Raw genomic sequence first — 15,488 nt, 5'->3', positions numbered from 1 at the left:
TGTTTTCATCCTCGTTTTCCTTCCTTTTATGGGGCCCATTCCATCTTCCTATTCCCTCTTCCCTTCCTTGTCATTCTTATCTTTGGATCTTTTAATCACTTATCCATATTCAGTGAAGATCTTAGTATTTCATACATAATCTCTCTGGCCCACCATCATCTTGGGGAACTGCAGTGTTCATATTCACAACCTGTGCAACATGTAACCTCACAGTCTCTTGATCTGTTCAATTCTAATAACTTCACCTGCACTGAACTTCAGTTTCTCATCCTTTCAATTCTGAAATCTTAACTCATTCCCTTACTTGTTGTGCCTATCATGCCCCTCAGGCCCTTCATGCCTCCAGCTGTTTATGTTTAGCCTAGATTAAAACAACCCTGAAAGATACGTGCTAGTGTCCCCATTTCACAGACTTGAAAATTGAGATCCCTTCAACTTAAGTAACTTTTCTGGTGTTAGAGGGCTAGTAAGACATGCCCTATGTGTAAAACCAATTTCAGCTCAAATCTGTTTAGTTTCAAAGCCCTGTGTTTCCCACCACACCTCACTGCTGAGTATATGAAGGAGTTACAACTCCAAGAGAATTATTCTTTATAGCAGCTTGTGGTACAGCTCAGTGTATAACGAACCTAATGACGGGGGCAAATTAGAGAGACCTCGTATAGTATAAGCAAGCGAAGTCATAAGGTAGCAAAAGATCGGAAGGGACACCAAATTGTTATGGTTACCTGAGGGGGACTTTTCTTTTCTTTCTTTTTTTTTTTTGAGACGGAGTCTTGCTCTGTCATCAGGCTGGAGTACGATGGTGCGATCTCGGCTCACTGCAACCTCCGCCTCCCGGGTTCAAGTGATTCTCCTGCCTCAGCCTCCTGAGTAGCTGGGATTACAGGCATGCGCCACCACCAGCTAATTTTTGTATTTTAGTAGAGATGGGGTTTCACCATATTGGTCAGGCTGGTCTCGAGCTCCTGACCTCATGATCCACCCCCCCGGTCTCCCAAAGTGCTGGGATTACAGGCATGAGCCGCTGCGCCCAGCTGGGACTTTACTTTTCTTATATTTTCATACTATTTAAATTATTTTCAATAAACATATAATACTTTTGTAATTTGAAAAAAAGATTTAAAAATATTTTCAGTGTTAATGAAGACTTGAATTAAGCTGGTGGCAGAGGGACAGAAAAGAGGAAATGAATGTAGGAGACAGTGAATTTGTTTTCTAATTAATGTGAGGATGTCAAAGAGAATGCCAAGGTTCTGAGCTTGGTTATAATGGGAGAAGACACTAGCATTTTCTTTTTTATATTATGTTTTTGATCTTGTGAATGAAAAAGCAGTAGAACTACTAAGATCACATAATTATCACATCTTTCAAATCACAGCTTAACAATGCATAATTGTTTTGGGCTTCTGTAAAATGCTGTGGGTTCTAATGAAATTTGTTACAACCAGTTACTGAGAACTTCATGCTGAACACTTTACAAATCAAATTCAGTTTGTTTTTATTAGTAGTCTTAAGTCAAAAGTCAGAAAAGAAATATAAAAAGAATAGGAGAACATATCTATGAATAGTATAACATATCTGTATTCATGGTTCTGGTGCTATTTACCATGTACGTGATAAATAAAAAAATATAGACATCATTCTGGCTTTCAGATGTATAAAAAGGCAGTAAATGTATTGATAGTGAAGTTTATTGATCTGTCTTTGGGGAGGGGAAAGAATGGGATATTAATTTCCTTATCTCAAAACCATTGTAAATTGAATATATCCTATACCAGTGATCTGCAAACATTTTTTGTAAAGGGCCAGGTAGTAAAGATGTTCAGCTTTGCAGGCCACAACCACTCAACCCTGCCATTTTAATGCAACAGCAGCCACAGATAATACATAAATAAGTGAGTGTGTCTGTGTTTCAATAAAGCTTTATTTATAGACACTAAAATGAATTTCATATCAGTTTAACGTTACAATCATATTACTTATGATTTTTCAACCATTTAGAAATGTAAAAGTCATTATTAGTGAACAGGCATTGCAAAAATAGGCAGTGGACCAGATTTGGCCTACAAGCATGGTTTGCTGGTGCCTGCTTAATACTGAGCATGAATTAAGATGCTCATGAAATATTTGTTCATTATGTGTTCAAGTATTTCCACAAATATATTTTTAATATATATTATTACCAAAATAAGAGGTGAGAAAGTCTTGTGTGTGTTTTATAATGTATACTGATTACTAAAATAAATTATGAGAAATTATCATAAATTTCTATATCAAAATTTATATATATAAGGAAGAAGTTATCTTTAGCATTAAAAACCATTTATTTGAAGTAATATTTGCTGGAAGATTCAAATATATTTCTTAGAGTCTGTGCTTACATGTAAGAGTTATGCAAATTTGCCCTTTACTTTTTTTAATCCTATTCTAGGTCAATACTAGGTTAATGCTAGCCTCAATGAAATGGATTGAAGGTAAAATCAAGACCCACTTTCTACAGTTTATAGGATAAATGAGACAATACTGTGACTTTCTGCATTACAAATCTTAACAATTGATACATACATTGGTTTTAAAAGTACTAATTTTAAAGATGAAGCTGTGCCTCTGTTTATAGCTATTTTCTTACCTTGTCATTTTTATAAATTATATATCTAAATAGATACTGATGTAAAGTAAGCCAAACAAAACTAGATACAAAGAGTATTTTATATACTGCAGATTTTCATATCTTTGAAATTCAAAAACAGAATGGATTGATAATACTTAATGACTGAGTAACTAAATGTGGATTAAAGCATAAAAGGCTGGAAAACATTGTTTTCATAAAGCTTTACGTGGAAATGTCATCTTTGAAATAGTAATGTGGAGGCTGAACAAGGTTTATTCTAAGGCATTTATTTTTCTATTCCATGTTTTATTTTTCAAATCTCATTTTAAATTTTATAATTCAATCATTTTGAACAGCTATGTTCAAAAGAAGTTTTACAACTTTAATCTTAATAATCTCAAAAAAAAGCAGACATGCTATGTCATAAAATAACTATTAGTGACTAGTTTGTATCCTATAAATCTAACTTGAGTTGATAATATGGTCCATTACCAGCTAACTGCACAGAGTATTTTTCATTTTACACTCTTCAGTTACTTTTTAGTGAAGTGTTAAAAAATATGAAGCTTTTCTCCTCTCTAAAATTGCACGCTGTCTGTCTGTTATTAGGGAGATAACAGCTCTTATAAATGTTTCAGTAAGCGCTAAGTAGACAGTTATGTGCACTCTCATTCCACGCTTATTTGCTTACTGTAATAAACTGATAAAATATGTGTGGTTTGTCTCTGTGTATCTACAGGCATCATGAGTCACATAGATTTCCTTTAGAAATAATGTTGTGTCTGCAGAATTGATTGCTTATTTTCATAAACCATCTAAAGGTACACAAACGGCTTATTATTTAAACATATGCTGGGTAAAGATTTGTAGAAGATTATCTCATTGTTACTGGATGCCTTTTGTTCTGTTAACTCTTGGGGGAGGCTTGTTATTTTACAGTTACTGCAGTTACTGAACTAATTACTTCCTCACGAGCCATAGTGAAGATGACCCATATCATTTGCTTATAATGCAGCTAAGTTTTTAATTCTTTGAACATTAGTCATTAAACAATTAAATCAAAACTAATGTTTTCAAACATTGTCTTTCATACTATCTTGTTTGTCCAAGTTTTAATAAAATAATACACTTAAAAGTAGACATTTCAAGAATTAGTCTTTGTATTGTAGAAGTCCCTCAATAAGCTGTTCTTTGTGCATTTAAGAAATGTAATTTTTATTTGTTCACAATTTTATGTAATAGAAAATTCAAGTTATATCCTAAAACCAACAAATATTAATATAGAAGATCTCCACACATCACCACAGTGTGTTCCTATAAGGCTGTAGTATTTTTAAGGATGCCGTTATAATTGAGCACTCAGCATTAAATAGTGTATAGTTATCACCAACACTAGAGGTATATTATTTGCAAATTTCCATAATCATTTAAAATAGTAAAATTATGCTTTGAGTTTTGAGAAAGGGTAAAATTAGGTTTTATACATTGAGCATAAAAATGGGAAGTAGTTGGGAAGACAGGTAATAAACATAACAAAAAAGTAAATTATATATTGTGTTAGAGAACGTATTAAGTGTCTATAAAAAAAGAAAAAGGAAATCAGAAGGGAGGGATGCCAGTGGGTTAAGCCTCACTAAGAAGGTAATATTTGAGCAGACATACTAGAGCTGAGCCATGTGGGTCTCTGGAGAAAGTGCCTTCCAAGTAGAGGGTACGAGGGAATCAACTGTAGTGGGACTGTTACTAATATGCAAAAGGAATAGCAAGGAAGTCAGGGCGATGAGTAGAATAAACAACGAGTTCAAGAGTAATAGGAAACAAGATCAAGGAAATGGAACAAGGATCCTGGCCATTGGCAGGTTTTGAGCAGAGGGATAACATGATATAACTTTTTTTTTCTTTTAACTTCTATTTTAGGTTCAGGGGTACATGTGCAGGTTTGTTATACAGGTAAACTCATGTCACGGAGTTTGGTGTACAAATTATTTCATCACCCCAGTGCATGATGTAACTTTAACTGGTACATTCTAGCTACTGTGTTCAGGATAGACTAACATAGCAATTCAGTCTATGTTCAATAGGATGCAGGGGTAGGAACAAGGAAACCAATTAGGAGGCTGTTGGAATAATCTGGATGATAGGTGGTGGTGGCTCAGACCGGGCTGGTAACAGTGGCAGTAGTGAGAAGTAGCCAAATTAATTCATTAAAATAACTGGGTTTTCATCCATGATGACTCCCTCAGGTGTCAGCTATGACTTTTGAGTTCTTCTAGCCTACTGAGCCTGCTTCTGTCATGACATTTATCACACTAGTTGATTTACTTTGTTTTCCCAGGCCAAACAATAAACTTCTTGAGGACTAGTATACTTTGGCTTTGTCTCTGTATCATACTCCTTAGCACAGGGCTGGTACAACTCATTGAATAAATGTTATTTACATGAAAGAATGAATTAATAAATTAATGGTGAGTAATGATTAATGATTTGTAGTTACTTTGTGTTTGAAATAACGGTGTTCTTATTGGACACAGAGCTGTGAAATACCTAATTCTTGCACGTTACCTCCTTTCTCCCCAAGATGCCCAAGGGAGACATAGGGTCAGAGGACAAAGAAAGGCAAAGTTGTACTTTGTTATTAGTGTGGGCCTTGCTCTCTAACCACAATACAGAACTCCAGTGAGTTAGGTTGGCCCACATCAAGGACTCAAAGTTCTTTTCTATTAAAGGTAGAATTAAGTAGCCTTGATCCAAAACAAATTATTAGTTGAATCACATGAAATTGATAATTTGACTGTTTTTTGCCTACAGATACAGCAGATATGTATGGTTCAGTCTAATCGAAAGCCTTACCTGAGTCTCTGATCTCCTGGTTCCATATCTACCAGCACTTTAGAGAAAGGGGGGGCAAGGGAGCATTCTCCCGTTACAAGCTTCCCCTTCCAATTAGTGTCCTGAAATCTGACTAATCCCAACTAGTAGTAGAGTGGGGGAGACAGATGATAGAATCCCAGTTTGAACTAGGTTAAGTAGTAAATAAATAAATAGGAAATTATAGCTAGAGTTCAGAGAAAACAACTTCAGCAAGGACAGTAATGTGTCTGGGCATCAAGAACCATCCAGATCAAAGTTACCAGCTAGTTTCTCTGTCTCTCATCTATGCTTTTCTTTGAAATTTGCTGTATTATTTTTTTTTCCCACTGAACAATGTGGCAGGAAATGTGGCCACAGACAAAATTAGAGTTTTAAATCTCAGAATTTTGACTGCTTGAGAGAGTCTGGCTCAAAGTACTAGGTACCAAATCCAAAAATCCTAGGAAAGGAACTCCTTGGGCCAAATGTCCATCCCTGAACCAGTTACCGGCAGCCAGTCATGAGGAGGCGTAAGAACTTGCCAGCTCCATCATGTGCTGAATGTGTCAAGAAGTGTTAAAAATAGTGGAAAATAGTAGGGCGTGTTGGGCTGACAGTCTCATACATAGCCACTATAGGGTAAAGAAGCGTTGGGGGCAAAGCTTCCTCAAAAGGCCAGCACTTAGTCTTGAACCAAATAAAAGCAATTTCTGAAACAATGAATTCTTATTCTGCATTGTCATTGGACTTACTCAACACTTTGTTGTCGGCTATCAGTACATTTCTGATACTTCAGAAACCCACAGGAATAATTAAAGTCATAACATGGATTTTCATAAAGGAAAGCCAAAAGAAAAAAGTAACCTCTACTATGTAAAGTTACATTCTGATTAGTAAAGCCTCTAGCCTGTATGGCACCATTGTGCAGATTCCAAAAAGTTTCCCTTGAATGTAAGCTGGATTTTAGCTCTTACCCACCCTTTCAGTCAGTTGTCACTGCACAGATGTATATGGTGGTCTAAGTGTTAGCTGTTTGAAATAAGCGGCTCTGGGAATTGTTAAATTATTTTTTTTTAATCAAGCATCAAGAACTGTGAAGAGTCTGAGATGTTACCCTACTTACAAGCTAACTAGTTAATTTGCAACAATTTCATGAATGCTGGTAGAAGACACAAGACTCCTGGTCAGAGACAAAGAACAGTTTGTTAAAGCAATAGCAGTAGCCAGAGTAGCATCATTTGCATCACTTCTCTGAGCCCCACATGCTGAAGGCTAGGTGAAGCCTGCACATGCAGTGTGTTGCTTTGCAGGAGAGGAACCTGATCAGAGTAAATGGACAACCTACAGAATGGGAGAAAATTTTTGCAATCTATCCATCTGACAAAGGTCTAATATCCAGAATCTACAAGGAACTTAAGCAAATTTACAAGAAAAAAATCAAACAACCCCATCAAAAAGTGGGCAAAGGATATGAACAGACACTTCTCAAAAGAAGACATTTATGTGGCCAACAAACATATGAAAAAAAGCTCATCATCACTGGTCATTAGAGAAATGCAAATCAAAACCACAATGAGATACCATCTCACACCAGTTAGAATGGGGATCATTAAAAAGTCAGGAAACAACAGATGCTGGAGAGGATGTGGAGAAATAGGAACGCTTTTACACTGTTGGTGAGAGTGTAAATTAGTTGAACCATTGTGGAAGACAGTGCGACAATTCCTCAAGGATCTAGAACCAAAAATACCATTTGACCCAGCAATCCCATTACTGGGTATATACCCAAAGGATTATAAATCATTCTGCTATAAAGACATATGCACACATATGTTTATTGCAGCACTATTTACAATAACAAAGGCTTGGAAATAACCCAAATGTCCATCAGTGATAGACTGGATAAAGAAAATGTGGCACGTATACACCATGGAATACTATGCACCCATAAAAAAGGATGAGTTCATGTACTTTGCATGGACATGGATGAAGCTGGAAACCATCATTCTCAGTAAACTAACACAGGAATAGAAAACCAAACACCGCATGTTCTCACTCATAAATGGGACTTGAAGAATGAGAACACATGGACACAGGGAGGGGAACATCACACACCAGGGCCTGTCGGGGGTTGGGGGAGTAGAGGAAGGCTAGCATTAGGAGAAATACCTAATATAGATGACAGGGTGATGGGTGTAGCAAAACCACCTTGGCACATGTATACCTATGTAACAGCCCTGCACATTCTGCACATGTATCCCAGAACTTAAAGTATTTAAAAAAAAAAAAAAAAAAAAAGATTCCAGGCTTTTATAAGGGGACTGTTGGCAAATCTATTCAGCCTTTGCCCCAGAGGGAGATTTTATCTTTCTAATCCTGGACAATGAACAAACAAATCTATCACCTGCCCCAGAGGGAGGCATTACCTCTGTCTTGCAAAGGCTGTTTGCTGTAGAAACATCTTTGAAAAGAGCTTCAGAAGCAAAGTCGCTAATGTTTCTGCCCAGAAGACGTGAGACCTGTAGAGCCCTTTTTGGCACCAAGGACCTGTTTTGTGGAAGACAGTTTTTCCATGGACTGTTGGGAATAGGGGGATAGTTCTGGGATGAAACTGTTCCACCTCAGATTATCAGGCAGGTGTTAGATGCTCATAAGGGGCGTGCTGCCTAGATCCCTCGCATGCGCAGTTCACAATAGGGTTTGCACTCCTATGAGGATCTAATGCCACCGCTGATCTGACGGGAGGCAGAGCTCAGGCGATAATGCTTGCTCTCATCAGCCACTCACTCCTGCTGTGCGGCCGGATTTCTGACAGCCCATGGCCTGGTACAGGTCCATGGCCCAGGGACTGGGGACCCTCTGCTGTAGAGAATTGTTTCCAACAACAAGGGAAGGGAAGTGGAATGGCAAGGATCTAACATTTGTGCCCTTAGATCAGGGGTCAGCAAACTTTTTTTGTAAAGGTACCAGATAGTAAATGTTTTAGGTATTACAACTACTCACCTCTGCCATTGTAGAGTAAAAAAGCAGTCAAGGACAGTATGTAAATGAATGAATATGGTTGTGTTCCAGTGACACTTTTTAAAAATAGGCAACAGGCCATATTTGGCTTGTGGGTTATAGTTTACAACCTCTGCCCTACATGTATTGTGTTTAGACTTATTAAATCTTCCCTTTTTCTTAAACCCTCATTTTCACAGCCCAAATCTAGATCACTTTACAATTAATTTATGTTTTATCTTTTTTTGCATCTAATAAAATTGGTGTCTTAAAATATGAAGTCAAGAACGCCATTTGCAATGTTGAGCATCTTAGAATATAAGCAGCCACAGATCTCATATATATTTCTGGAATATAGGTATCTGGTCTGATGTACAAAATATTGAACAAAAGTCTTAATATATATTAATATTAATATAATACTAGATTAAATGTATTATATATGGAAGTAGTCGAAGGATTTATGGAAGCCACTGGGTTTATTGAACAAAATATCACCTATGTATTTTATCTAGATGCTGGAGAAGGTTGGCTTAATATGACTTGTATAAACTTAGGAAACAAGGGTAAAAAAGTAATCAAACATTTTCTTTTTCTTTCTTTCTTTTTTTTTTTTTTTTTTTGAGACAGAGCCTTGCTTCATCACCCAGACTTGAGGACAGTGGCACTATCTCAGCTCACTGCAACCTCCACTTCCTGGGTTCAAGTAGTCCTCCCACCTCAGCCTCCCAAGTATCTGGAATTACAGGTGCATGCCACCATGCCCAGCTAATTTTTCCATTTTTAGTAGAGATGGGGTTTCACCATGTTGGCCAGGCTGGCCTCAGACTCCTGACCTCAAGTGATCCACCCGTCTTGGCCTCCCAAAGTGCTGGGATTACAGGCATGAGCCACCACACCTGGCTATGTTTTCATTTAGTACCTCTCTGTAGTCAAGTATATATTATTACCATGAAGTGTCATTTATGCTCCTGTTTATTGTGAAAGAGTGCATAGACCTCTGGGAATTATCACAGATAACCTTTGGAGGTTGTAAGGGAGGGCCTTTTTAGATGGTGAATTCATTAGAGAATGCTTTTTACCTTGAACTTGGTTGAATGTGGAAAGAATGAGTGGAGAGAATTATACTGTTTTTCTTTCTTTATTCATCCCCTAACATATTTTTTGACAATTATAATAAAGCTGTAGAATTTTGAGACAAAGTTGAAAACACAAAATAAATGTTTGGACCATGCATCCTAGCATTAGACTGAGAGAAGGAATCAGTGAGTTTGCCAAGGCTTGATGGCACTTAAATGACTAAAGGCATACTTCTAACCACCTTGTATGATATCTACAGTACTGATTCCTGGCCGCTGTGAACCAGACCTTTGTTCTGTTCTGCTCTAGTCCCACTCCTCTACCCTTACCTTTCTCCAACTTTCAAATAGTCTTCCCTTTTACATTACAGTTTCAGCTTTCTTTCCACGATATTATATGTAGGCCAACTTTTTATGAATTTCCACAGAGATAAAGCTGGCTACATCAACATTTATTTAATGATTTGATAACAAATATGTTTGTAGAACAATGTAGAATAAAAGTAAGACCTGGTCACTGTCTCTAATATGCTTATCATTAAGGAAATAAACATGTAACACTGAAAAATATAATTAGCCAGATAAGAGCTTATATTTAAGGTTGATTATCATAGCTTCAGTAGCATGGGAATTTGTGGCGAAAAAGAAGATTTTTGCTGAGTATAAATCTATAAATATAAAATATATAGCTCTGGAGTCATCCCAGTACAGCCTTGGTGCCATGTGCATGTCAGACAGTCCCAGCCCACCTTGCTCTCTAGTACTTGTAGCCTTTTTCTTTCAAGATGCCTGAGAAAGTGCACATGGAGAGGAGGAGGTGGAAACTTGCCTTTCAGGCAGATATTGCCCAACTCATGTCTCGTCATCAATACCTTCTATTCTAACAAGGAGATTTTCCTTCAGGAGTTGATCTAATGTTTCTGATGCATTGGACAAGATTTGCTGTAAGAGCCTGACAAACCCTTCCAAGTTGGACAGTGGTAAAGAGCTGGAAATTGACATCATCCCCAACCCATGGTAATGGTTCCCAAATTAGGAGATCAGCCTTGGTCATGTCAATGCCTGTGTCTACCAAAGTCAGGGTGTATTCCCTGGTACTAAAGGATTTATGGAGGCTCTTCAGGCTGGCGTAGATATCTCCATGATTGGGCAATTTGGTGCTGCCTTTTTTTCTGCCTACCTTGTGGCAGAGAAAGTAGTTGTGATCACAAAGCACAACAATGATGAAGAGTATGCCTGGGAGTCTCTGGTGGGGGTTCCTTCACTGTATGTGCTGACCATGGAGAGCCCATTGGCAGGGGTACCAAAGTGACCCTCCACCTTAAAGAAGACCAGACAGAGTACTTTGAAGAGAGGAAGGTCAAAGAATTAGTGAAGAACACTTACAGTTCATAGGCTATCCCATTACCCTTTCTTTGGAGAAGGAAAGAGAGAAGAAAATCAGTGATGATAGGCAGAGGAAGAGAAAGGTGAGAAAGAAGAGGAAGATAGGCCAGGCACAATGGCTCATGCCTGTAATCCCAGGACTTTGGGAGGCTGAGGTGGCAGATCGCTTGAACTCAGGAGTTTGAGACCAGCCTAGCCAACATGGTGAAACCCCAACTCTTTAAAAAATACAAAAAATTAGGCGGGCATGGTGGTGCGCACCTTAGCTCCCAGCTACTTGTGGGGCTGAAGTGGGAGGATCCACCAGGAGGTGGAGGTTGCAGTGAGCTCATATCACACCACTGCACTCCAGCCTGGGCGACAGAGTGTTACACCATCTCAAAACAAACAAAAAAAGGAAGATAGAGATGATGAGAAAAAGTCCAAGATTGAAGAAAATGTGGGTTCAGATGAAGAGGATGACAATGGTAAGGATAAGAAAAAGAAAACCAACAAGATCAAGGAGAAATCATTGATTGGGAAGAACTAAAGAAGATTAAGAACACTTGGATCAGAAACTCTGATGACATTCACCCAGAAGGAGTATAGAGAATTCTACAAGAGCTTCACCAGTGACTAGGAAGACCATTTGGTAGTCAAGCACTTCTCTGTAGAAGGTTGGTTGGAATTCAGAGCACTGCTATTCATCCCTTGTTTGGCTCCCTTTGACTTCTTTGAGAATGAGAAGAAAAAAGAACAACAAACTCTGTGTCCATCATGTGTTCATCATGGACAGCCGTGATTATATCAGAGTATCTCAACTTTAATCCCTGGTGTGGTTGACTTGGGATCTGCTCCTGAACATCTCTCAAGAAATGCTCCAGCAGAGCAGAATCTTAACAGTCATTCACAGAAACATTTTTAAGAAGTGCCTTGAGCTGTTCTCTGAGCTGGCAGAAGACAAGGAGAATTGCAAGAAATTCAATGAGGCCTTATCTAAAAATCTAAAGCTTGGGCCAGTTGTGGCGTCTCACTCCTGTAATCTTAGCACTTTGGGAGGCCAAGGCAGGAGGATTGCTGGAAGCCAGGAGTTTGATACCAGCCTGTGCTGCAAAGCAAGACACCATCACAACAAAAAATAAAAAAAATTAACCCAGCATGGTGGTACACACCTGTAGTCCAAGCTACCTGAGGCAAGAGGATCACTTGAGCCCACGAGTTCCAGGCTGCAGTGAGCTATGATTGCACCACTGCATTCCAGCCTGGATGACAGAGTGAAACCCCTATCTATAAAAAATAAATAAATAAAATTTTAGAATTTCAAAAATTAAAATCTAAAAATCTAAAGCTTGGAATCCACAAAGACTCCACTAGCCAGCGACGCATGTCCTAGCTGCTGCAGTATCACACTTCCCAGTCTGGAGATGAGATGACATCTGTGTCAAAATATGTCTCCTGCATGAGACACAGAAATCCATCTATAGCATCACTGGTGAGAGAAAGAGCAGGTGGCTGGCTCTGTGTTTGTGGAGCAAGGGCAGAAGTGGGGCTTTGAATTAGTATATACGGCCAAGCCCACTGATGAGTACTGCATGCAGCAGCTCAAGGAGTTTGATGGGAAAAGCCTGGTCTCAGTTACCAAGGAGAGTCTGCAGCTGCCTGAGTGAGCTGAGATCGCGCCACTGCACTCCAGCCTGGCGACAGAGCGAGACTCTGTCTCAGAAAAAAAAAAAGAAACGAAAGAAAAGAAACAGAAGAGTTTTGAAAATAGTTTTTGTTCAAGGAAAATAACCTAACCTTAGAAGTGAAAGTGCTTTGAAAACTTAAAATACTAGATTGTTATCATCATCAGAAGGCTTAAGTACAGTGAATAGGCCAGTGGCCCTATTATTTTATATAACCAAAATTTTAAATTTAGCTAATTGTTTATTATGTTTTACAAATAAACTCTACCATAAATTTTTATGATTATTATTTTATTATTTTTTAAATTTTTTTTTTTTTTTTGAGACAGGGTCTTGCTCTGTCACCCAGGTGGGAGTGCAGTGACCTAATCATGGCTCACTGCAGCCTCAACTTCCTGAGCTCAGGCAATCCTCCCACCTCAGCCTCCTGAGTAGCTGGGACTACAGGCACATGCCACCACACCCAGCTAATTTTTTACAGTTTTTGTAGAGACAGGAACTTGCCATGTTGCCCAGGCTGGTTCTCAAACTCCTGGGCTCAAGCGATCCTCCTACCTCGGCCTCTCGAAGTGCTGGGATTAGAGGTGATGATTTTTTTTTTTTTTTTTTTTTTTTTTGAGACGGAGTTTCGCTCTTGTTGCCCAGGCCGGAGTGCAATGGCGTGATCTCGGCCCACAGCAACCTCCGCCTCCCGGGTTCAAGCCATTCTCCTGCCTCAGCCTCCGGAGTAGCTGGTATTACAGGCATGTGCCACCACGCCCGGCTAATTTTGTATTTTTAGTAGAGACGGGGTTTCTCCATGTTGGTCAGGCTGGTCTCAAACTCCTGACCTCAGGTGATCCACCCACTTCAGCCTCCCAAAGTGCTAGAATTACAGGCATGAGCCACCGCGCCTGGCCAGAGGTGATGATTATTTTAAATTGCCCACATTTTTTGTTGCGCTTTTAGAGAAAGAATACTATGTTTTGATGATGCTTAGAAGGCATGATGTATCATTTTGTATATATGATATTTAACTCTTGGATTTTTGTGGAACTTTAAATCATTACTATAATTGCTAAGTTTGTAATGTCATCAGGTGAACATGGCATAGTGAAAATGTTTAAGAGGTTGATATATACTCTCAGAACTATAATAGATAATCTAGTTGGGAGACCACACTTGTCAGGAAAAAATCTTAATCAAGCCTGTTTAATTACAAATTGATTTTTTTTTTTAATGCTTGCCCATGTCAGGTCAAGCCTAGTATGCAATACTGATATTTTGAATGGAAAGAAAGCTATCGCATGGTTTTAGAATGGACAGTGTTTCATTATTTAATATGCTGCCTATGATTTCAATCAAAATGAGATTGAGGGAAGAATTTAATTAAGAGTCTAATGTTCAATAAAAGGGTGAAAGATGATTTACCAAGAAAATATTGGGATGGGGAAACAAGGAAACATTTGTTTTACCAAATAATTGAATTATATTTTAGGTCTATAAAAAATAAAACAATATGGTACTGGTTTAACAGGACAATCAAGGCCCAGAAATATCCCCTAGTACATAAATAATTAGAATTTTTGCATTTATAATCATTGAGAAAAGACTATTCATTAGCTCATGTAGGGACAATTAGTTCAGTATCTGGAGAAAATTAAATATGGAGTCAATATATCAAAATCAATTCCATATGAATTAAAATTTGAAACCATCAAAGGTCTGGAAGAAAATATAAGTGAATAGTTAACTTAATCTCAAAGTAGAGATCTTTTCAATCATTAAGGCAAAGGAAGAAGCCACCTTATCCTGGGGGCCATGGTCTTCAGTTTACAGCAAAAGAAAATAAAAACAAAAAAACAGTTCAAAGAGTCAGGATTGGAAATGAAGGTCCAGATGTTCATTTTGGTAGTTGGCTAAAACACCCAAGAAAATCAATTGACAAGCTGTTAAAACCAATAAGAAAGTTAGCAAGATGGCCAAATATAGAGGATCTAGGGAAAAAAACTAACAAAAAAGTTTGTAAATCCCTGCCCCCCCCAGCAAAAAAAAAAAAAAGAATATGTTTGTAATATTAATATATGCTTGAAGGTTACAGAAAAATTTTCTTTTTTTTTTTTTTTTTTGAGACGGAGTCTCGCCCTTTCACCCAGGCTGGAGTGCAGTGGCGCGATCTCCGTTCACTGCAAGTTCCGCCTTCTGGGTTCACGCCATTCTCCTGCCTCAGCCTCCTGAGTAGCTGGGACTACAGGCGCCCACCACCACGCCCGGCTAATTTTTTGCATTTTGTTTAGTAGAGATGGGGTTTCACCGTGTTAGCGAGGATGGTCTGGATCTCCTGACCTCGTGATCCGCCCGTCTTGGCCTCCCAAAGTGCTGGGATTACAGGCGTGAGCCGCCGCGCCCAGCTGCTTACAGAAAAATTTTCATACAGTTTTGAGGGCATTTACTTCTTTGTATCATATCTGACTAATATCTATGTGTGTGATATCCTACTAATGTTTGTTATTATAGTTCATATAATACTGTAGGGGAACCAAGAATTAAATGTCATAAATGTTTGCATATTTTCTAAAAGAATAACTATATTCACTAACTCATCTTTTTTTCTTTTTGCCATGTGTAATAGGTCAGTACTCCTGCATTTGTACCAACGAAAACTCACGTGCTGCTTCATCGAATGAGTGGAAAAGGACTAGCTGCCCATTATTTCTTTCCAAGACAGCCTTGCATTTTTGGTGATAAGATGGTCTCTATACAAATAACACTGAATAACACTACTGATCGAAAGATAGAAAATATTCACATAGGGGAAAAAAAACTTCCTATAGGCATGAAAATGCATGTTTTTAATCCAATAGGTAAATATTAATTCTCATTTAAAACCTTAACTATATTTGATCACTAAGTATG

At 38.3% G+C, this 15,488-nt stretch overlaps 1 protein-coding gene and 1 pseudogene across 3 annotated transcripts in view; both read left to right on the top strand.

The window, feature by feature from the left end:
- AP3B1 (adaptor related protein complex 3 subunit beta 1) overlaps positions 1-15,488 on the top strand; it is a 288,518-nt gene that overhangs the window by 236,367 nt on the left and 36,663 nt on the right. For all 3 annotated transcript variants that reach the window (XR_004027066.1, XM_003261505.4, XM_030800425.1), the window contains exon 23: positions 15,205-15,436. Coding sequence is in view for 2 of the 3 variants with exons in the window: in XM_003261505.4 (XP_003261553.2) it covers positions 15,205-15,436 (232 nt within the window). In the remaining variant the exon portion in view is untranslated. The remainder of the gene's footprint in view (positions 1-15,204; positions 15,437-15,488) is intronic.
- LOC101179255 lies at positions 10,329-12,575 on the top strand (annotated as a pseudogene).

This window comes from Nomascus leucogenys, chromosome 2 (assembly GCF_006542625.1).
Source record: "Nomascus leucogenys isolate Asia chromosome 2, Asia_NLE_v1, whole genome shotgun sequence".
NCBI classification, from domain to species: domain Eukaryota; kingdom Metazoa; phylum Chordata; class Mammalia; order Primates; family Hylobatidae; genus Nomascus; species Nomascus leucogenys.
This window is presented reverse-complemented; position numbering and strand designations above follow the sequence as displayed.